This window comes from Anabrus simplex, chromosome 3 (genome assembly GCF_040414725.1).
Source record: "Anabrus simplex isolate iqAnaSimp1 chromosome 3, ASM4041472v1, whole genome shotgun sequence".
NCBI classification, from domain to species: Eukaryota; Metazoa; Arthropoda; class Insecta; order Orthoptera; family Tettigoniidae; genus Anabrus; species Anabrus simplex.
The window spans coordinates 222,835,680-222,859,396 of NC_090267.1; the positions used below are offsets into that span (position 1 = coordinate 222,835,680).

Here is a 23,717-nt window from a genome sequence, read left to right on the forward strand (position 1 = left end):
GCAATGCTTCCTTGTTGCCAATCTTCAGGTAACCTTTCATCCTTCCATCTGACATTGAGGACTCTGTATAACCACTGTAGTCCAATGCTTCCATCGTCGCTGTAAGACCTATCTGTGTCGGTGCAACATAAAGAAAGAAAAAAAAAAAAGGTCCAATGCTTCCTACTGGTTTAATCATATCAGCATTGAATTACTCTTTTCCACTTGCTTTACCTTTGGTCATTGCTTTCACTGCCCTTTCATGTTCCAACCATGTTATCGGGTTCTCTTCTTTTTCTCCATCTGTTATTTCCATTTTCTAATCTCCTTCATCCGAGCAGTCATCTTAATTATAAAGTTTTTCAAAACACTTTGCAACACCTTTTGAAGACCCTTTTTGTCATGTACTATAGATACATCTCTCTCTCTAATGCCTTTCTTTTCCTTTTTCTTTTTTTTCTTTTCGAATTTATTACTCTGTATAATAGTTTCTGATTTCCTTAACTGTCCGCCTCCATAGCGTAACGGTTAGTGTTATTAGCTGCCGTCCTCGGGGGCCCGGGTTCGATTCCCGGTACTGCCAGAAATTTAAGAATGGCAGGAGGGCTGGTAAGTGGTTGAAATGGTACATGCAGCTCACCTCCAACGGGGGTGTGCCTGAAAAAGAGCTGCACCACCTCGGGATGAGGACACAAGTTTTCTTTTAATTTCTTCAACTAACTTGCTGTATTTTGTTGGTAAACTCTCCCCAACATTTCTCCTTTTCTTCCTTGATACTCCTCTCTACTTGTAATTTCAATCTTTTGTATTCCACATGTAACCTTTCTATCTTATTCTCATCCCTCTGATACGTTTGCTTTTCCTTATCCATTTCCTTCTTCTCCTTGTTCCTTTCTTTTATTTTCCTTTTTTTATTTTGTCTGTCCACCACCGTGTCTCCTTACCCTTAACATTTGCTTTTGTTTTCCTGCATACTTCTGTTACGGCTTCCACAAAAAATGTCTGCCTTAAATTGACCCACTCTTTTTCTCCACTTCGTATTTCCATGTTAGACAACTTCGTTTTTATCCAATCCTGGAATGTCATTATTTTATCCTCCTCCTCCAATTCCCAAATCCTTATCTTTGGTTTCTTCTTCAGTACATTGTTATATTATTATTATTATTATTATTATTATTATTATTATTATTATTATTATTATTATTATTGTTGTTACAAGTGAACTAACTATGGAATGCGAGTGGAATGTATTTTTTTGATGACTTCGTTTGTAAAATACGATATGATGTTTTATTTTTATTGACCTAACCTGTACTGTATAATGTTGTAACATAGGCATTTGTAAATAGTAGAATTCTGTCTATAGTTCCTGGAAAGATCCAGAAGATTACATAACTTTTGTACAGGGTGTGTTACTTTGTTGGTATGTGTTCTAGAAAGTGTGTTCTGTCTATTCTGGAAAAATACGACTTTCGCGATCATGCGTATTCTAGAATGTTAGTCAGAGTTCACGATCGAAAGTAAGGTTGTGATTGGTGAGTCTAGGTGGCGATAGGGAACTCATGCACGCTGATTGGCTGCCTCCAAGGCCGGAATTTCCTATATATAGTGAGCGAGGCAGTGTTCGAATGAATTCTGTATCCTGAAACCTGTCGGTCTTGGTCTATCTGTCCGAGCAGCCTATCTGGTTGACGTCTCCCGGTTTCCGGGATGGCACTCTCTTCGGATAAGCACTCTTGAATTCCGTACTGCTAAAATTTCCGCAATGTTCCGATGTGCTTTTCATACAGGAGTCTGCCCTAACCTCCCCTAGATTCACCAAATTTGTTACTTATGACGCCTTAGTTTTTCAGCTAGGCTTAACTGTTCATTTCCGAGGCATTCCCATTTCTTGTTTCACTAAAATATGTAGAATGTAGTTTAATATTATTTCCCTTGGGATTTGCCTCTGGTAGTTCTGTATCACTTTAGGTACGCTAAGTTTTGGATAACCTTTTTCACATCACTATATTGCATTGTACAACTACTTTGGTAAATAGATGTATAGTTGATTTGAGATTTGAATTTACACTGCTACGAAATAAGCTATGTACATCACTGAACTTATAGCTCGCAACTCGGAATTGTATGTGAAATGTATTTGTTAAATTATGTGGTAAATAATATTCTTCAAATCTAAGGATCACGGGCATTTATTTCGGAATCCGCTATCTAAGCCAGGTTCCCACCCCTTTTCATCTTCCCGGTTTGTTGTTCACTAGTTGGCCCTACTGATGTTACGTACTTGTTTTGTTGGAGATCCGCGTAATGCTAGCTACTGTTTTTTCGAGTGTGTAGTGTTTTCTTATATTGTGTATCGTACTCTTACCTTCCCTTTTTAACTGTGTTTGTGCCTTGTTTAGTGTTACCCCTGTAGTCTGAGGTAGCAATTATTATTATTATTATTATTATTATTATTATTATTATTCATCCATTCAACTTCGCTAATCAGCCAACTGGGGACCATGATAAGCCTCACTTTACATCTGGCATTTGTTCATTTTTCGCTTGATCCACATCGTCTTCATTAGCTCACTGTGTTTAGCATGACGTTCTCCTGTCCATTTAGCACCAGTTGCCCATTTCTCGTCCCGGAAAGTCCCAAAAGTCTTGATGGCTGCTCTGAAAAGATTTTGGTCTTGTGGATCTTCTGCTTGTAGGCCCAGTTCTTTAAGATCTTTCTTGATATTAACGTACCATGGCATTGCCATTTTTGGTTTTGAGTCAAATATAATAAGATACGTTTCGTCCATCGAGAGTCGATCATCCGTCGTATATGACCGTAGAAGCGAACTCTGCCTTTACGCATTGTGTCCATGATCTTCTCTATCTTAGAGTATATTTCTTGCCTGGATTTTCTAATGTAGATGCCATTTTTGTAGTTTGGACCAAGTATGGTGTGTAGGATCTTTCTTTCTTTCTTTCTTTCCTCTCTAAATCCGCAAGCAAACATTTCTCAGACAGGATAAGGCATCCAGATGCATACAGCGATACTGGTTTGATGACAGTGTTGTAGTGACGAATTTTTGTGTTCAGGGAAAAGCACTTTTTGTTGTATATGTTGCGGGTGGTTTGGAAAGTGACTTCCATTTTCTTGATTCTTGCTGCTATGGTCTCTTTGTCAAGTCCATTTTGCTGAATCCATTCCCCAAGGTATTTAAATTTACTAACACAGTTTATCGTTTCATATTTGGTGTTTAGTTGTGCCGTATCATCTTTGATATTTGACATTACTTCTGTCTTTTGAAAGGAAATTTGTAAACCTGTTTGTTCTGCTACTTCCTTCAACACACTGATCTGTTCTGTTGCACTTTCAAAATTTTCTGTCATAAGGGCTATATCATCAGCAAACGCTAAGCAATCTATTTCCACTCCATTTTTCTTTGTCCCAATCCTTACGGGTTTGTAACTGATTCTTTCTTTTAACGTCTTTCGCCACTCCTGTATTACCTTCTCAAGTACGCAGTTGAACAAAAGAGGTGACAGCCCATCTCCCTGTCGAACGCCTGTCTTGATCTCAAAGTGTTCAGAGAGACATACTTGGAATTTTACTTTGGATTTGGTATTAGTTAGTGTGGCCCTTATTATTGCCAGCAGTTTCTCATCGACTCCCAATTCTGCAAGGATGTTAAGCAACACATCACGGTCGATGGAGCCGTACGCTTTCCTGAAGTCTACAAATGTAGATACATAGGTTCGACCTCTCAGCATATGGTATCTTATTATGGTTTTTAGGTTAAGTATTTGTTCTGCACTTGATCGGCCTTTCCAAAAACCTGCTTGTTATTCCCCAAGTTTGTGTTCAACTTGCTGTTCTAGTCTCTCAAGGATGGATAGTGACAGGATCTTGTAGGCTACTGACAGAAGAGCTATTCCATGGTAATTGTTCACATCTCTTATATTTCCTTTCTTGTGTAAAGGATGGATCAAGGCTAACTTCCAGTCCTCTGGTAGTTGTTCTTTTTCCCATATATCTACAATGGTTTGGTGTAGGATGTCAATTGCTTCTTCCGGGGCATGTTTCCACAGTTCCGCAATCATGGAGTCTTCACCAGGAGCCTTTTTATTTTTCAGTCTCTTTATGTGGCATTTGATTTCATTGCGATTTGGTGGAGAAGATGGCAGGTTCTGGCTCACTGGTTTGTTTATTTTGATGGGGTTGGCTGGTTTTTCACAGTTTACAAGGTCGTTAAAATACTTAGCTAAGATTTTGCAGTTTTCTTCATTTGATGTTGCAAGAGTTCCATCTTTCCTTAGAAAGCAAAGGGAAAGTGCCTTGTATCCTTGTACCTTCCTTTTAAAATTTCTGAAGTATTCATGGGTCTCACCTCTATGAAAGTCTTGCTCAATCTTGTCCAGTAGTTCCTTTTCATATTTGTGTTTCTCACTGCGTATTATTTTTGCTGTTTGTGCTTGTTGTGTTTTGTACATCTTGGAATCTTCTTCTTTTTTCGAGGTGTAATACTTTTTCCAGGCATTCAGACGATCCCCTAAGGTCTTCTCGCAGTTATCGTTATCTTCCTCCTCTGGATTTCAGCCACTCCTTTTGCAGCTTGTATCATATGCTTTCTTGTGCTGTTGAAGTCTTTTTCCACTGGTTGGGCATGTTCTTTGAATTCATTCCCTCTTTCTCTGAGCTTTTTTGTGTCAAAGCAAATTATGGTAGGTTTGTTCTTATTTTTGTTGAGAGGGATTGGCCGAAACTTGATTACTGATACGTAGTGATCTGAGTCTATGTTAATTCCCTTTTATATGGTAACGTTCACTATTTCCGGACTGTATCTTTGAGATATAGCAACATGGTCTATTTGGAATTCTCCTATTGTTTTGTTTGGGCATCTCCATGTCATCTGTTTTCTCGGTAAGTGACGAAAGTGTGTTGACATCAGTTGGAGGTTGTAGTTATCACATAGTTCAATGAGGCGTTCTCCATTCTTGTTGGTTCTTTTGTGTGCTGGGTAGAGCCCAACAATTTTCCTGTGTTTCCATTCACGTCCTACCTGTGCATTAAAATCGCCCATTAGGATCTTGACGTGGTGTTTCAGGATTTTCGCTAATCTGGCATCCAGGACATTCCAGAATCTATCTGTGCCTTCCCGATCTTTTTTGTTTTGTTCATTAGTTGGAGCATGTGCATTGACTAGCGTATATGTTTTATTTGCACAATGCAGGGATAGTAGGCATAACCTATCATTAACAGCTTCAAAATTTGACTGACCTAAGGATTCTAGTGTTGACAACAACAGCTGTACCGAAGATAGGGGTATTTTTCATTACTCTCTTATGGGATCTGCTCTTGAAGACCCGATACCCTTCAGACTCAAACGTATCTTCGTCAGTGAAGCGAGTTTCTTGCAGAGCCATTACTGCGATTTTATTTTTGTGGAGGGCATTGGTCAGCTGTTTCATCTTACCAGTTTGTATTAGACTGTTTATGTTGAACGTTGCCAAAAAGGTCTTAGATATGGGTTTCAGCTTTCGTGACTGTTCAGGATTTCCAAGACGCTCCGACTCGTATTTAGCATGATGTTGCATCCTCCCCAGAATCCGAACAGGATGCATGCGTCGCTTGTCGGCGACGGTGGATTTCTTTGAAAAGTTGCCACCTGGGGTATTAACTTCATGTCTTTGTTTTACCATCATGCTTGAGAAGCTTTAGCTTAGGTTGGAGCAAATTGCTCATTCTGAATACAACCAAGGTTGTTAGCCCTGGAGGGCCTCAAGATGTTCTCCGGCTGCGGGCAGGCATTTCCTCCTTACCCGAATCGTTATGGTTTTCCCGCCAATACTCGGGTGGCTGATTTCAGTGGTTTCCCACTGGGCGATGGTGTTCACCACATCCCTACTATTATTATTATTATTATTATTATTATTATTATTATTATTATTATTAGCAAACCCTATCAAGAGAGGGATCATCCAGGGTGGTTTGTGGATAATCTTGGAACAGCTGCAATTTGGATACCAAATCTAGGAAAATTTTCAGTAACAGAGCATGGATGTGAAGATGGTTTTGTTTGTGTACAGATTGGGGGAATCACGATTGTAAGCTGTTATTTTATGCCAAATGAATCTGTTCCCAACTTTCGATGAAACTTGATGGCCTTGAGGAAGCATTACACAGAATGGAAAACAGAATAGTGATCACTGGCGATTTAAATGCTCAAGCTTCGGAATGGGGCATGCCGCAAACAGACTCCAGAGGATGACGTATAATTGAGATGGCAACCAGTACGGGTTTGATGGTCAACAACATTGGAAATGTGCCAACATTTCGACAGCCAGGATGTCAGGGAACAATACCGGAAGTAACCTTCTCATTGGAGTATATTGCGCCTAAGATTACTTTCGACTGCTTCAGGAATCTCCTCAAGTAAGAAACATTTTGCGCTGGCCAGCATGGTGGAATGTAGCCGGTATAGACAAGGAAAAGTTTATTGGTGTAATACAAAATGGAATGGAGAACAAAACAGAAAAATGTTTTGGCAGTAGAGGGAAAGAAGCAGCTGGTGTATGTGTTGAACTCACCAAGCAGCTAATCCAGCAAGCATGCAATGTCTCAATGTCCCGAAGGGGACTACGAAATAGCAAGCGCACAGCGTACTGGTGGACCGAAGAGATTGCTGAACTGAGAAGGAATTGTCTGCCACTTCGACACAGGGCTCAGAGGATGGGAGGCAGTCCAGAAAATACCTTAGTCACAGCGGAGTACAAGTAAGCAAAGAAGGAACTCTGTAACCCAATTAGAAAGAGTAAAGCTGATAAATGGTGGGCATTGGCTAATGAAGTAGAAGATGATCCATGGGGACTAGGTTACAAGATTGTAATCAAGAAACTTGGGACATTTTCAACCTCAAGTATGGGTCCGCAAACCATTAAACAAATTGTGGATACATTATTCCCAGACCATCCAGAGATGATTGACTGTGACGATGAAAAAGAACTGGATGATATACCCTTCTTCACAGTAGAAGAACTGAATAGAGCCATTAGCTCTCTTAGAAACAAGAAGACTCCAGGACCAGATGGTATACCTGCAGAAGTGCTAAAGATAATTTCAGAACGCTGTCCAGAACTATTGCTGAATATGTACAATCACTGCCTGCAAGCGGGTGTTTTTAGTCCCCGATGGAAAATGGCCCAATTGGTTTTAATCAGCAAAGGAAAACTTGTTGGTTATAGACCTTCATGTATGCTGGACACAGCTGGGAAAGGCCTGGAGAAACTTCTGCAGCCCAGAATCCTCTCAGCAGTTCAGCTAGCAGGGGATATATCTGTTTGCCAACAGGGATTTCGGAGAGGACAATCGACATTGGATGCAGTGTGGGAGGTGGTGAATACAGCAGAAAGAGCACAAACGGGCAACCATCATTCCCGTAAACTAACACTTCTTGTGACCCTGGATGTGAAGAATGCTTTCAATTCGGCAAGGTGGAGCGACATGTTGGTAGCTCTTGAAGAAACTTTCAAGCTACCACAATATCTTATGCGCATAATGAGAGACTACTTCAAGGATCGCACTCTGCTGTATGATACGGAAGGTGGACAAAGGACAAAACGTCTGATCGCTGGTGCAGCGCAGGGATCGATCCTTAGCCCAGATCTTTGGAACATAATGTATGATGGCTTGTTATGTTTGGAGATGCCAGTGGACACGAAGCTTGTGGGCTACACTGATGATGTGGTCGCCTTGATAGTGGCTCGTAATGTTGAGATGGCTCAAATCAAACTGAACCAGGTGATGCGGCGCATAAAAGAATGGATGATGAGTCATAGGCTAACACTAGCAGAACACAAAACAGAGATAGTTCTTCTGACGAGGAAAAGGATCGAGACTCTTGTGCCAATGACTGTTGGAGAGTTAGTGATTGAAACGTCTATGAGCACAAAATGTCCAAGCTCACATTCTGGAATCATATTCAGAGAGCGACAGATAAGGCAGTAAAATACATGACTGCACTTAGTAGACTGATGGGAAATACTGCTTGGTATCGGAGAAGGTTAGCTACCATAGAACGGAAAGCAGCTTTACGTATTGCATGTGCATACCGCATAGTTTCCGAACCTGCAATCCTCACGATGGTAGCAATAGCCCCAATAGATCTACTTGCATTGGAGCGACAACAAATCTGGTGTACCCAAGATGAGCTGGGAAAGAAATGTACCTCACGCAGCTTCTAACAGCACATGGATATTTTTGGAAATTCCTGCATAGAGTGGGCGGAGTGAGTGATGCAGCATGCATATACTGTGACGACATTGACGATGTACTTCACACCTTCTTTGTGTGTGGCCATTGGATGATAGAGAAGATGTGTGGAAACTGAATTGGGAGAACTGACACCAGATAATATTATTTCTGTGATGCTACGAAACCAGGAATCCTGGGATCATGTGGCAGTGTATGTAGAGGATGTCCTTCGTCAGAAGAAGAGGGATTTGGAAGCATAAAAATGCTCATAAAGGAGAAATGAAGAAAGAAGAAGTCTGAAAGACTAAGTAAGCATGACATCACCCTGAAGTAATGCGAGAGCAGTTCCGGAGTGATGATACACATTGTGGGAAAAGGGTGTATGGATTTTACTGGGTAAGAATCCCACACACTTGTAGAATGCGGATGAAGATTTTCCATAGTCCCTCGTAATAATATTATTATTATTATTATTATTATTATTGTTATTTATTGATATGGCCACCTGTGGGCCACGTTTACACAATCTTCCTTCTATCACGCAGACTGATACCCTTCTCTGTACACTCTCACCACAGATTCTTGAGTCTTTGACTTCTTCTTGCTTGTTCTTCCACCGAGATGTTCCCTGGTTTCGCATGGTGCTCTTCAGGCGCATCCCCCATTCGCGCAACCTTCTTCCTAAATGATGTCCTTTCATTTATATCTTCTTCCTTGATACCTATTTCTGCCAAGTCATTGTGCACCTGAGTAGTAGTAGTAGTTTTTTTTGCTAGTTGTTTTACGTCACACTGACACAGATAGGTCTTACGGCGACGATGGGACAGGAAAGGGCTAGGAGTGGGAAGGAAGCGGCCGTGGCCTTCATTAAGGTACAGCCCCAGCATTTGCCTGGTGTGAAAATGGGAAACCATGGAAAACCATCTTCAGGGCTGCCGACAGTGGGGTTCGAACCTACCATCTCCCGAATACTGGATACTGGCCGCACTTAAGCGACAGTAGTAGTAGTAGTAGTGGTGGTGGTGGTGGTGGTGGTGGTGGTAGTAGCAGCAGCAGCAGCAGCAGCAGCAGCAGTAGTAGCAGTAGTATTATTATGCTGTTTCTACACAAAATGGTTCCTTTAATTAACTGATCACATCTTCAGTAATTTCAAATCCTAACTTCTGCACCTAGACCAATAATTTATTTATGATGTGTCATCTGCCATAAGGGCAGTTTAATTCTCAACAGACTGATATGTAACAACTCTGACTCAGTGAGGAGAAAAGAGCACTGACCTCCACACACCGGCCTTGGAGGAGAAGACAATATGGGGAAATCAACCGTGTTCAGGAAGGGAATCCAGTCTATTAACTCTCAAAAATATTGACCGAAATTTCGTAATTTCATTTCTCCGATGCTAATTAAGACAGAAATAAAATTTTTGAAGATGTTTGCTTAGAATACCATTTTCAACCACCAGTTTAATCAATTTCACATATTTCAATTACACCCTGCATACTTTTGAAGTTGTGGAGATAATTTTCTTCACTATATTAAAGAAAAAGTAATATGAAAAATGCAATTTGTTAACCCATAAAAGTGTACCCTCACCCAAACCAAGAATACCAAAAACCAAGTTCTTTAATAAATTCTCCTGAGTCCTTTGGAAACATTTAATAAAAGGCTAGGTAAACATTTGTTAGGGAATCTGTCACCTGGGTAACAACCCTAAATGTAGATCATTGATGACTGACTGATTAATTAATTGGCTGACTGACTGACTGTTGATTGATTGATTGACTGACTGACTGACTGACTGACTGACTGACTGACTGACTGACTGACTGACTGACTGACTGATTGATTGATTGATTGAAAACTACACTCTGAAGACAATAAATTTATCAGTGAATAATAAATAGCTCAAATTGCAACACACCTTGTAGTTCGTATATGCACTTCTTACAATATCATAAATTTTCATGTAGTGTGGACTGCTAGCAAAGAATCCCATGGCAGCTCCACGACTGCTACGTTTCTCCTCTGGCTTGTCCTCTTTTTCTATCAAACATAAAATATTTCACTTTGAACATCTCCAATAATTACTGCATAATATTGAATAACAGGAAAAACAAGTATGGGAGAAGAGATACATCTATTAAGCTTAGAAAATGAACAGAAGGAAACAAGACAGTGAGGTTCACTCCCAGTGGGTCACAAATATTATGAAGACCTTAGGTGACCCTCATTTAAAAGAAAAATTATGTTGGTACATCTTTGCTTCCTCCTAGTAAAACCACATGTGTTGTAAGTATCCTATTCAACACATATTCGGTTTTGGTTTTAATAAACCTCATACTTCTGCACACCCCTGCTGGCCACTGGCTTCTGCTTTTCAGTGTGGTTTAACACATAACATGACGTGATTTCACATCATTATCATCCCGGGAGCTCCTTCTCATTAGATATTTAATTTATCAATAATATAAACAGCAGAGAAAATAAGGGCCGAACCTTCATGTAAACCAACACTAGAACTTCATACAGAAACACTACTGTTATTCTACTATGGCTGGAACTTTAATAGTGATGACTATTTATTTACTAATAAGACAAAAGTGATATCTGCATTAAATGTCTATAGTCCTTCAATATAGTTGCCAGCACTGTCTACAAGTTGTTGCTAGCAATGTGGAAGTTGGAATCCCTGTAGTAGTGCCTGTTCTGTTAATGTATCTGATGGAATGATCTACTGCCTGCTGAATCTCAGGAACAGTCCGGAAGCGGATGTCACTAAGTGGTTCCTTCATCTTTGGGATCTAATCATAGCAACAGATGCTTGAGTTTGGTGAATACGGTTCATGGAAAACCACTTCCCAACCCTAGCGACTGTACCAATCTGCTATAGGGTGTACCACATGTTTCCCCACGCATTATCCAGCAACATGATGAGAGGGTTCTGTAGAAAGTGTAGACTCTTTCTTTGCAGTGCTGGTCTCAGAGTATGCTACAAAAATGAACAAAATACTCTGCATTAAAAGTCTGTTCTTGTGATACGGCATCTGTTAGGATGACCCTATGACAGTCGTAGACAAGACCCACCAGAACTTTCATATTAGTAGGGATTTGATGAACTTGAGTTCTGCATGGTGAGCTGTAATGATGCCACTCATTAGACTAGCACTTAAGTTCATGTTCGTACAATCTGGCCCTTGTCTCATCAAACACAATAATGAGACATACGAAAGCATCTCCTTCGCAAACATAGTGCTCCACATGAGTTTAAGTGGCGTTGTACCATAACCATCGCTGTGCCTCCAACAACTCATGGAACACCCACTGCAATGCAGTTTTCTGCATTTTCAGGCACTCCTTTAGAGTATGCAGCATGATCGTATGCGATAATCTTGTATCATGACCTAACATGTTGTCTGATGTCGATTAATAGTACTGCTAAACGCTGCACTTCCTCTTCACTGACACCAAGGTGACCGAGCCATCCGTCTGTCACGCTTTCACATCTGTTATTGAAAGCTCTTAACACTCCTCGCCACTGATCCCTATGCTACTGCAGTTTCTTCATATACCTCACAAAGACCTTCATAACATTTTCTTGCTATGTGGCCACGGAGACATTGAATTTTCAGCCAACTTTACTGTTAAAAGTAATAAACTTCATTGTTAGGTTCTGTATTGAGTTGAGACTATGCTTAAAGTAAATACAAAATTTTAATATTCCACCTTGTCAATACTAAAAAATCATTTGATGTTTTTACAAAAACATTACAATGACATTAAAAGGTACTAGTTTCGGTCCACTGTGGACCATCATCAGCCTAGCCAAATTACAACAGTAAAAGACATAGTGATAAAAATAGTATGGAGAAATGAGAGAGGATCTAGAAGGATGGGATGGTGGTGGAATGACAGATAAAAGTGAAAAAACTGTATTTGCGAATAATGATAAAAGTAACAGAAGTGTTCACAATGACAAGTAAAATCTTGTGAAGTCACGTAAAAACTTTGATGAGATAGTCTTTGGTTGGCAGTTGCTCCTCTGTTGCACGATTGACATATATAACTACGTATATGCTTCTAGAAAGTTGTAGATGTAAGTTCCACTTTTGCGTAGAGGGAAGAATTGTCCTATGAGACTAGCACCAGATTAAAATTGACAAAGTTGAACCTGTTCTATGGTGGAATTAAAGGCTTTCTGTGTTGAACAGAAGTAGTCTCAGTTCAATCGGGACCCCAATGAACCTGGGGAAAGAAGATAGTATTAACGTGGGTAATCGGATAGAGAACAAGCGAGGCACCGGAAAATATAAACGATGACTCACCTTGCGCTGCGTGGAACAAACTTGCTGGATTGAATGCAACTTACGGAGTGAGCGTGGCGCGGAGTAGATCAGCAGGAAAGGGGTAGGTGAATACGGAGGGGAGGAATGACGTAAGTGGTGGAGGGTGGGAGGGATGGGAAAGGTTCAAGGCGGGGTGGACGGGAGAGGAAGTGAAGGTGTTTGTACTGTCGGGGGACCCTTAATTGACTTAAAGAAAGAAATTTGAACGACTGATTTGTTTTTTCTGTAATAAGTAATGAAAAGGTCAAATAAAATATTGGGTTTCTCAGTTATTTCGTTAAGGTTATAGTTGGCATTAAAGTATTGATCTAAATGAATGTAAAAGTTCTCTATTATATTGAGTAGAGGTCCTTTCTTAGCTATTTTGAGAATGTCCATGTCTGTCTCAATATTCGTGAATTTGTGGTTATAGTCGACCATATGTTGGCCGATAGCTGAAAATTTGTTGTATCTGACTGCATTGAAATGTTCTAAATATCTAATGTTGAAGCTCCGGCCGGTTTGCCCCACATAAGAAATATTAGAGCATGTATTACATTTAATCCTGTAGACGCCTGATTTTGTGTGCCTATTTATTTTATTAACATGTGATGTGTTATGTAAGATTTGTGTGTTGTTGTTGTTGGTTTTAAAGGCTATTTTCATACCTTTTTTCTTTAAAACGTTGGTGATCTTGTGAATTCCATTGACGTAAGTGAAGATGGAAAAAGAGTCATGTTTAGGTGGTTCTTTTTTAAGTGTGGTCTTGGGGCGAAATTTATGTTTGTTAATGATGTTTTCTATGAAATGGCTATTGAAGCCATTGAATCTGGCGATGTAGCGGATAGTATTCAATTCGGTATGAAGATCATTTTTATTCATAGGAACGTTGAATGCTCTATGTACAAGACTGTTATATGTTGCTTTTTTGTGGGAGAGGGGGTGAGCTGAATCTTGTCGGATTGTGACGGCCGATTGGGTGGGCTTTCTGTAGATCTTGTAGGTTAAAGATTCCTGTTGTCTAGTGATTGTAATATCCAGAAAATTGATTTTTCGATCTACTTCTGACTCCAATGTGAATTTAATATGCGGATCGATGTTATTAAGTGGAGTGTTGTGTGAGCATCTTCCAGGTTCTCGTTGATAACTACTAGGACATCGTCGACATACCTAGCCCAAAGGAGAATATTGTCGAATTTATTGTTGATTTTAGTATTCTCGAGAAAGTCCAGATAGATTTCTGCGAGAATGCCTGATGCAGGTGAACCCATTGCCAGACCGTTTTGTTGATAGATGGTACCATTAAACGTAAAAAAGTTGTTATTTACGACTAATTTCAACAATGTAATGAAATCTTGAATTTCCAATTTACTAAAATGACTGTTTTTGTATAAGTTACTTTTGATGATGGGAATTAATTTAGAAATTGGAATGCTTGGGTGCATGTTTACGATATCAAAGGAGTGAAGTGAGTAATGAGGTTGCATGTTAAATTTATTAAGTTTGTCTATTAATTCAAAGGTATTTCTAACCGATTTATTGGATGAAAAACGGTAAATTTTGCTTAGGAACTTTTGAATAAATTGTGCGGTATTATATAAAGGGCTCGGTCTAAAACTGATGATTGGACGAATGGGAGCACCTGCCTTATGAATTTTTGGAAGAGCTCTAGCCGTAGGAAGCCCAGGGTTCATACTTATAAGCTGGCTTTTTTCATGTTCAGTGAGTAGGAAGGAGGAGTTTTTTAAGGTTTGTTTAAGGAGTCTTTGGACTTTTTGTGTGGGGTCTTTTTTAATTATGGAAAAGGAAGTATCTTTAAAGAAATCTGATGTTTTACTGATATATTCATTCTTACATGAAATAAATATCATTTTTGGTCCGTATTGATGATATTTGATTGAAATAATAACATTAAGTTATTTATTAGACCACCTAATCAATACAAAATCGTCTTGGATGATTTACATATATTTGTTAGCTAATAGTGGTACATGTTTCGCCTTCCCTGAAGGCATCATCAGCCATAGTTTTAACCTTAAATTAAAAATAAGCGTCTAAGTAACATGTAGTAATGAAATGAATTTTAAAATCTTGAAGAGATTTGAAGTAAAATAACATTAAAAATAACAATGATGGTTTGAAAATACAATGTGATGAGATACAATAGTGGAAGTATTAACAAAATTAACATTAGAAGGCTGCTAAAATAAGTACAATGGATAAAACAACAGATTGTTATACAACAAGTAGTAAGATTGCATAAAAGTAAAGTTGATAGTCTGGCGGTTATAATTGGACGATGGCGAAAAATCTTATATAATCAAAGTAAAGAAGAGAGAATAAAAGTCAAAGTTAGTCGAGAGATCCGAAGTTAATCATGATCTTGAAGATAAAAGACGAAAGTCAGATGCATATGGTGAAGTTGTAGAACACGTTGAGGATATGAAGTTGGTGAATAGAAGTTGAAGAACAGTTTCAAATAGGATCACTATGGACCATCTCAAAATTTGAAGTGATGTTCAAATGTTGTAAATTGTGAGTTTGTAGATATTCTAGTTGAAAAAGCATATAAAAGTGGAATCTGTAAATGGAAGCAAGAAACGTAGAGTTAATTGTGTGAAAAGATATTTGAAAAATATTGAAGTAGAATCGTATGCACTTACCATTTGACGGTGACAAAGATAGCTTGTAATATTATGAGTTAGAAGTATTTGCATCAGTAGACTTCTTGCTACGTGTGTTATAACTGAAGTTTTGTGCTGGAGGGGGATCTGTTTGCGTTGACGTAACTATTGGTGGGGGGCTGCTATTGGTGGGAGGGAAGGAAGAGAGTGTATTATTGCGCGTGTTGTAACGGTGTAAGGCTATTGGAGGAAGCGATGTTACGGTGGGTGTGGCTATGGGTTTATTGGTTGTATTTGAATTAGAGGTACTAGCGGCGGGGGGAAGGGAGGGGGGTATATTAGCTGTAGGGGAGGTGGGAACTCTAATTGATGTGAGGTTGAAGATTTTTAAGAATTTGTTGGTGAGGGAAGTTGATTCTCGTAATAAAATAAGAATCTGTTCATACAAGGGGCTTTTTTTATCAATAGTGTCATTTAGATTTTTATCTTTATTAAAATGTTGGTCGAGGAAAATAAATAAGTTTTCATATTCTGTCATGAGTTTGCTTTTATCGACTCTTTTTAGGATATGGAGGTCTTGTTCTATTGTGGTGAATTTATGCCCGGAGTCCCTCATATGGTTGGCCATTGCGGAGAATTTGTTGTGTCTTTGGGCATTATTATGCTCGGCGTATCTGGTAGAGAAGCTGCGGCCAGTTTGGCCAACATAAGAAAAATTACATGTAGAGCATTTCAATCTGTATATTCCTGATCCAGAGTAACTATTGTCTGTGATGTTAATAGAGTTGTGATTGAGGAATAAATTACGATTAGTGTTTTTTGTTGTGTAGGCTATTTTTATTTCGTGCTTCTTTAATGAATTGGTTATCGGGTAAATGCTATGGTTAGTGAACGTGAATTTAGCATATTTTGGTTTGACGGGTTTTAATGGAGTTAAATTGGTAGCTAGTTTCAGTTTGGTTTTATTGACGATTTTATCAATCATACTCGTGTTAAATCCATTGAATTTAGCTATTTCCTTGATGAATAGTAATTCTTTCTTTAAATTAATAGAGGACATAGGGATCTTTAATGCTCTATATATTAAACTGTGATAAGTGGCTTTTTTATGTGAGTTGGGATGTAAAGAATCATTTTTTATGGTTGTTGGAGAAAAGGTGGGTTTTCTGTATATTTGGAAGTCGAATTTGTTCAATGCTCGTGTGATTTTGATATCTAAGAAGTTCAAAGAGTTATTGAACTCATCTTCTTTAGTGAATTTAATATTATTATCTAAGTTGTTGAGGAATGATAGTATGTTATTGCTGTTGTTGATTTGTTTATCAATGATAGCTAGGGTATCATCAACATAGCGATGCCAAAGACAGAGTCCGTTGATGTTATTAATAATCTTGCTATGTTCGAGATTATCTAAGTATATATCGGCTAGTATTCCAGATAACGGGTCTCCCATCGCTAGACCTTCTTGTTTGTAAATTTTCTTATTGAAGGTAAAATAGTTGTTGTCTAAAACGAAATTAAGTAATTTTAACCATTCATCAATTTCGATTTTACTCAATGTGCTATGTTTCAACAGATTGTTTTTTATGATGTTAATAGTATTGTTGATAGGGATATTAGTATACATGTTGGTGATGTCAAAAGAACATAAAACGTGGTTTGGTTGTAGACTGAACTTATTTAGGGAATTACAAAGTTCGATCGAGTTCTTTATGGGGTTGGAGTTGTGAAATTTGAAGTGTTTTTTTAGGAATTTGTGTAGGAATTGAGAGGTTTTATAGGTAGGACTATTGATACTATTAATTATAGGCCGAATGGGGACATCATTTTTATGAATTTTGGGCAGTGATCTGACTGTAGGTAATTTTGGGTTCATTACAGTTAATTTCTGATAATCTTGATCATTTAAAATGAAGTTAGAATTTTTAAGAAGGTTCTTTAAGTTACGCTGTATTTTGTTTGTTGGATCTTTGTTAATTAAGGTATAGGTATTGTCTGAAAAGAAGGTTTCAGTTTTATTGATGTAATCTTGTTTGTTCATTATTACTATGGTGTTGCCCTTATCTGCTTTTGTAATTACTACGTTGTTGTTATGGATTTTGGACTTCAGGTTTAGAATTTGTTTCGAGACATTGTAGTTATTATTAGATGTTATCTCATTAATCAAAGTTGGGAGTTTCTTTTTTACTTCATATCGTACGTCATTCTGTTTATCAATTGGGATTTGTTTATCGATATTAGTTTCGGTTTCAGCGATGGTAGTGATGATGTCTTCTGCCTTTTTGTGATTAGGCCAATTATGTTTGATGCCTTTATCTAATAGATTTAATTCTTGGTTAGAGAAGGTTGCATTAGATAGGTTGATTGTAGTGGGAATGTTAGTCAAATGGGAAGGGGACACTTTGTTGTTTGTATTTTGGTCAGGAGTTTTACATTTGTTTTCTTGAAGACAAAGTAATTTATGGTTTAGGGTTTTCTGTTTCTTGTCTAATACGTAAGATAGTTTGAGGTCAGTGTACCTTAAAAATGAGCTCCATTCAAGTGGGGGTAATTTCTGAGAGATGGTCAAATGAGTCCTATATAATTGTAAATTTAGTAGAGATTTCTTCTTGTATAATAGTTTAATTTCATTTTTCAACCATATGTTGTTTACTTTCTTTTGAGTGGCATTAGATTTTGAATAGGGACGACTTTTTCTTTGTAAAGATTTGAGAAATTTAGGTACCAACTCTAATTTCAAGCAATCTTTAAGAAACTTGATATCTCTAGAAATCTTGCCTATTTTAATTTTTAGGTTCAAGTACTTGTTAGGTTTTACTATTGCCTGGTTGGCATTGACATTACATGTAATAAATATCATTTTTGGTCCGTATTGATGATATTTGATTGAAATAATAACATTAAGTTATTTATTAGACCACCTAATCAATACAAAATCATCTTGGATGATTTACATAAATTTGTTAGCTAATAGTGGTACATGTTTCGCCTTCCCTGAAGGCATCATCAGCCATAGTTTTAACCTTAAATTAAAAATAAGCATCTAAGTAACATGTAGTAATGAAATGAATTTTAAAATCTTGAAGAGATTTGAAGTAAAATAACATTAAAAATAACAATGATGGTTTGAAAATACAATGTGATGAGATACAATAGTGGAAGTATTAACAAAATTAACATTAGAAGGCTGCTAAAATAAGTACAATGGATAAAACAACAGATTGTTATACAACAAGTAGTAAGATTGCATAAAAGTAAAGTTGATAGTCTGGCGGTTATAATTGGACGATGGCGAAAAATCTTAAATAATCAAAGTAAAGAAGAGAGAATAAAAGTCAAAGTTAGTCGAGAGATCCGAAGTTAATCATGATCTTGAAGATAAAAGACGAAAGTCAGATGCATATGGTGAAGTTGTAGAACACGTTGAGGATATGAAGTTGGTGAATAGAAGTTGAAGAACAGTTTCAAATAGGATCACTATGGACCATCTCAAAATTTGAAGTGATGTTCAAATGTTGTAAATTGTGAGTTTGTAGATATTCTAGTTGAAAAAGCATATAAAAATGATATTTATTACATGTAATGTCAATGCCAACCAGGCAATAGTAAAACCTAACAAGTACTTGAACCTAAAAATTAAAATAGGCAAGATTTCTAGAGATATCAAGTTTCTTAAAGATTGCTTGAAATTAGAGTTGGTACCTAAATTTCTCAAATCTTTACAAAGAAAAAGTCATCCCTATTCAAAATCTAATGCCATTCAAAAGAAAGTAAACAACATATGGTTGAAAAATGAAATTAAACTATTATACAAGAAGAAATCTCTACTAAATTTACAATTATATAGGACTCATTTGACCATCTCTCAGAAATTACCCCCACTTGAATGGAGCTCATTTTTAAGGTACACTGACCTCAAACTATCTTACGTATTAGACAAGAAACAGAAAACCCTAAACCATAAATTACTTTGTCTTCAAGAAAACAAATGTAAAACTCCTGACCAAAATACCAACAACAAAGTGTCCCCTTCCCATTTGACTAACATTCCCACTACAATCAACCTATCTAATGCAACCTTCTCTAACCAAGAATTAAATCTATTAGATAAAGGCATCAAACATAATTGGCCTAATCACAAAAAGGCAGAAGACATCATCACTACCATCGCTGAAACCGAAACTAATATCGATAAACAAATCCCAATTGATAAACAGAATGACGTACGATATGAAGTAAAAAAGAAACTCCCAACTTTGATTAATGAGATAACATCTAATAATAACTACAATGTCTCGAAACAAATTCTAAACCTGAAATCCAAAATCCATAACAACAACGTAGTAATTACAAAAGCAGATAAGGGCAACACCATAGTAATAATGAACAAACAAGATTACATCAATAAAACTGAAACCTTCTTTTCAGACAATACCTATACCTTAATTAACAAAGATCCAACAAACAAAATACAGCGTAACTTAAAGAACCTTCTTAAAAATTCTAACTTCATTTTAAATGATCAAGATTATCAGAAATTAACTGTAATGAACCCAAAATTACCTACAGTCAGATCACTGCCCAAAATTCATAAAAATGATGTCCCCATTCGGCCTATAATTAATAGTATCAATAGTCCTACCTATAAAACCTCTCAATTCCTACACAAATTCCTAAAAAAACACTTCAAATTTCACAACTCCAACCCCATAAAGAACTCGATCGAACTTTGTAATTCCCTAAATAAGTTCAGTCTACAACCAAACCACGTTTTATGTTCTTTTGACATCACCAACATGTATACTAATATCCCTATCAACAATACTATTAACATCATAAAAAACAATCTGTTGAAACATAGCACATTGAGTAAAATCGAAATTGATGAATGGTTAAAATTACTTAATTTCGTTTTAGACAACAACTATTTTACCTTCAATAAGAAAATTTACAAACAAGAAGGTCTAGCGATGGGAGACCCGTTATCTGGAATACTAGCCGATATATACTTAGATAATCTCGAACATAGCAAGATTATTAATAACATCAACGGACTCTGTCTTTGGCATCGCTATGTTGATGATACCCTAGCTATCATTGATAAACAAATCAACAACAGCAATAACATACTATCATTCCTCAACAACTTAGATAATAATATTAAATTCACTAAAGAAGATGAGTTCAATAACTCTTTGAACTTCTTAGATATCAAAATCACACGAGCATTGAACAAATTCGACTTCCAAATATACAGAAAACCCACCTTTTCTCCAACAACCATAAAAAATGATTCTTTACATCCCAACTCACATAAAAAAGCCACTTATCACAGTTTAATATATAGAGCATTAAAGATCCCTATGTCCTCTATTAATTTAAAGAAAGAATTACTATTCATCAAGGAAATAGCTAAATTCAATGGATTTAACACGAGTATGATTGATAAAATCATCAATAAAACCAAACTGAAACTAGCTACCAATTTAACTCCATTAAAACCCGTCAAACCAAAATACGCTAAATTCACGTTCACTAACCATAGCATTTACCCGATAACCAATTCATTAAAGAAGCACGAAATAAAAATAGCCTACACAACAAAAAACATTAATCGTAATTTATTCCTCAATCACAACTCTATTAACATCACAGACAATAGTTACTCTGGATCAGGAATATACAGATTGAAATGCTCTACATGTAATTTTTCTTATGTTGGCCAAACTGGCCGCAGCTTCTCTACCAGATACGCCGAGCATTACAATGCCCAAAGACACAACAAGTTCTCCGCAATGGCCAATCATATGAGGGACACCGAGCATAAATTCACCACAATAGAACAAGACCTCCATATCCTAAAAAGAGTCGATAAAAGCAAACTCATGACAGAATATGAAAACTTATTTATTTTCCTCGACCAACATTTTAATAAAGATAAAAATCTAAATGACACTACTGATAAAAAAAAGCCCCTTGTATGAACAGATTCTTATTTTATTACGAGAATCAACTTCCCTCACCAACAAATTCTTAAAAATCTTCAACCTCACATCAATTAGAGTTCCCACCTCCCCTACAGCTAATATACCCCCCTCCCTTCCCCCCGCCGCTAGTACCTCTAATTCAAATACAACCAATAAACCCATAGCCACACCCACCGTAACATCGCTCCCTCCAATAGCCTTACACCGTTACAACACACGCAATAATACACTCTCTTCCTTCCCTCCCACCAATAGTTACGTCAACGCAAACAGATCCCCCTCCAGCACAAAACTTCAGTTATAACACACGTAGCAAGAAGTCTACTGTTGCAAATACTTCTAACTCATAATATTACAAGCTATCTTTGTCACCGTCAAATGGTAAGTGCATACGATTCTACTTCAATATTTTTCAAATATCTTTTCACACAATTAACTCTACGTTTCTTGCTTCCATTTACAGATTCCACTTTTATATGCTTTTTCAACTAGAATATCTACAAACTCACAATTTACAACATTTGAACATCACTTCAAATTTTGAGATGGTCCACAGTGATCCTATTTGAAACTGTTCTTCAACTTCTATTCACCAACTTCATATCCTCAACGTGTTCTACAACTTCACCATATGCATCTGACTTTCGTCTTTTATCTTCAAGATCATGATTAACTTCGGATCTCTCGACTAACTTTGACTTTTATTCTCTCTTCTTTACTTTGATTATATAAGATTTTTCGCCATCGTCCAATTATAACCGCCAGACTATCAACTTTACTTTTATGCAATCTTACTACTTGTTGTATAACAATCTGTTGTTTTATCCATTGTACTTATTTTAGCAGCCTTCTAATGTTAATTTTGTTAATACTTCCACTATTGTATCTCATCACATTGTATTTTCAAACCATCATTGTTATTTTTAATGTTATTTTACTTCAAATCTCTTCAAGATTTTAAAATTCATTTCATTACTACATGTTACTTAGACGCTTATTTTTAATTTAAGGTTAAAACTATGGCTGATGATGCCTTCAGGGAAGGCAAAACATGTACCACTATTAGCTAACAAATATATGTAAATCATCCAAGACGATTTTGTATTGATTAGGTGGTCTAATAAATAACTTAATGTTATTATTTCAATCAATATTCATTCTTATCGATGATTACGGTCGTGTTGCCTTTATCGGCCTTGGTCACGATTAGGTCGTTGTCCTTAATTTTTTTGTTTAGGGTGTGCAGGAGCTTCTAATCAGTTAGTACATTCCTGTTATTAGAATTGGCGGGAAAATTAGGTGAATTATTGTGAAAAAGGATGTTATTAAGTTTCTTTTTGATGTCATATCTTAATTCATCTTGTGTGTCTAAAGGCGTTTTAGAGATAGCTAATTCCGATTCTGTTATCATTGTAATAAGTGAATTGGTTGTGTTCAAATCGGGCCAGTTATGTTTGGGTCCCTTGGCTAAAATTCCTTCTTCATTTGGATTTAGGGGAGTACTGGATAGGTTAATTACGGGTGGATGAAAATGGTTACGATCGTCTGCTGGTCTACTATTGCGTCTAATTTGATAATCTTGCGATTTGGATCTCTTTAATTTCTCCAATTTATTATCCAAAATATGTTGTTTCTTGGTTAAGTCTATAAATAATTTATCTTCAACTGATTGGAAGAAGATTGTCCAATGCGCTTTAGATAACAATTTTGTTGCCGCAAGGTGAGACTCGTATAGTTTGAGGTTAAGGAATGATTTTTTTCCTATAAAGAAACTTGATTTCATCTTTCAACCAAATTTTATTAGTCTTAGTTTGAGTTTTGGAAGTTTGTGACGTGATACAATGTTTCTTTTTGTTGTGTCTTAAGAAATTTGGCGTTAAATCAAACCGAATGCACTGTTTGAGAAAATCTATGTCTTTTCCTAATTTGGCTATTTTCAACTTAATGCCTAGATATTGAAATGCTTTGTGTTTAGCTTGGTTAGCGTCATCATTAAAAGTTATAAACTTCATTGTTAGGTTCCGTCATTCCTCCCCTCCGTATTCACCTACCCCTTTCCTGCTGATCTACTCCGCGCCACGCTCACTCCGTAAGTTACATTCAATCCAGCAAGTTTGTTCCACGCAGCGCAAGGTGAGTCATCGTTTATATTTTCCGGTGCCTCGCTTATTCTCTATCCGATTACCCGCGTTAATACTATCTTCTTTCCCCAGGTATTGGGGTCCCGATTGAACTGAGACTACTTCTGTTCAACACAGAAAGCCTTTAATTCCACCATAGAACAGGTTCAACTTTGTCAATTTTAATCTGGTGCTAGTCTCATCGGACAATTCTTACCTCTACGCAAAAGTGGAACTTACATCTACAACTTTCTAGAAGCATATACGTAGTTATATATGTCAATCATGCAACAGAGGAGCAACTGCCAACCAAAGACTATCTCATCAAAGTTTTTACGTGACTTCACAAGATTTTACTTGTCATTGTGAACACTTCTGTTACTTTTATCATTATTCGCATATATGGTTTTTTCACTTTTATCTGTCATTCCACCACCATCCCATCCTTCTAGATC

The 23,717-nt window shown here is 37.1% G+C and overlaps 1 protein-coding gene across 1 annotated transcript in view; it reads right to left on the minus strand.

Moving 5' to 3' along the window:
* htt (huntingtin) overlaps positions 1-23,717 on the minus strand; it is a 900,697-nt gene that overhangs the window by 444,244 nt on the left and 432,736 nt on the right. The window contains exon 19 of the mRNA XM_067142878.2: positions 10,131-10,252. Coding sequence (XP_066998979.2) covers positions 10,131-10,252 — 122 coding nt within the window. The remainder of the gene's footprint in view (positions 1-10,130; positions 10,253-23,717) is intronic.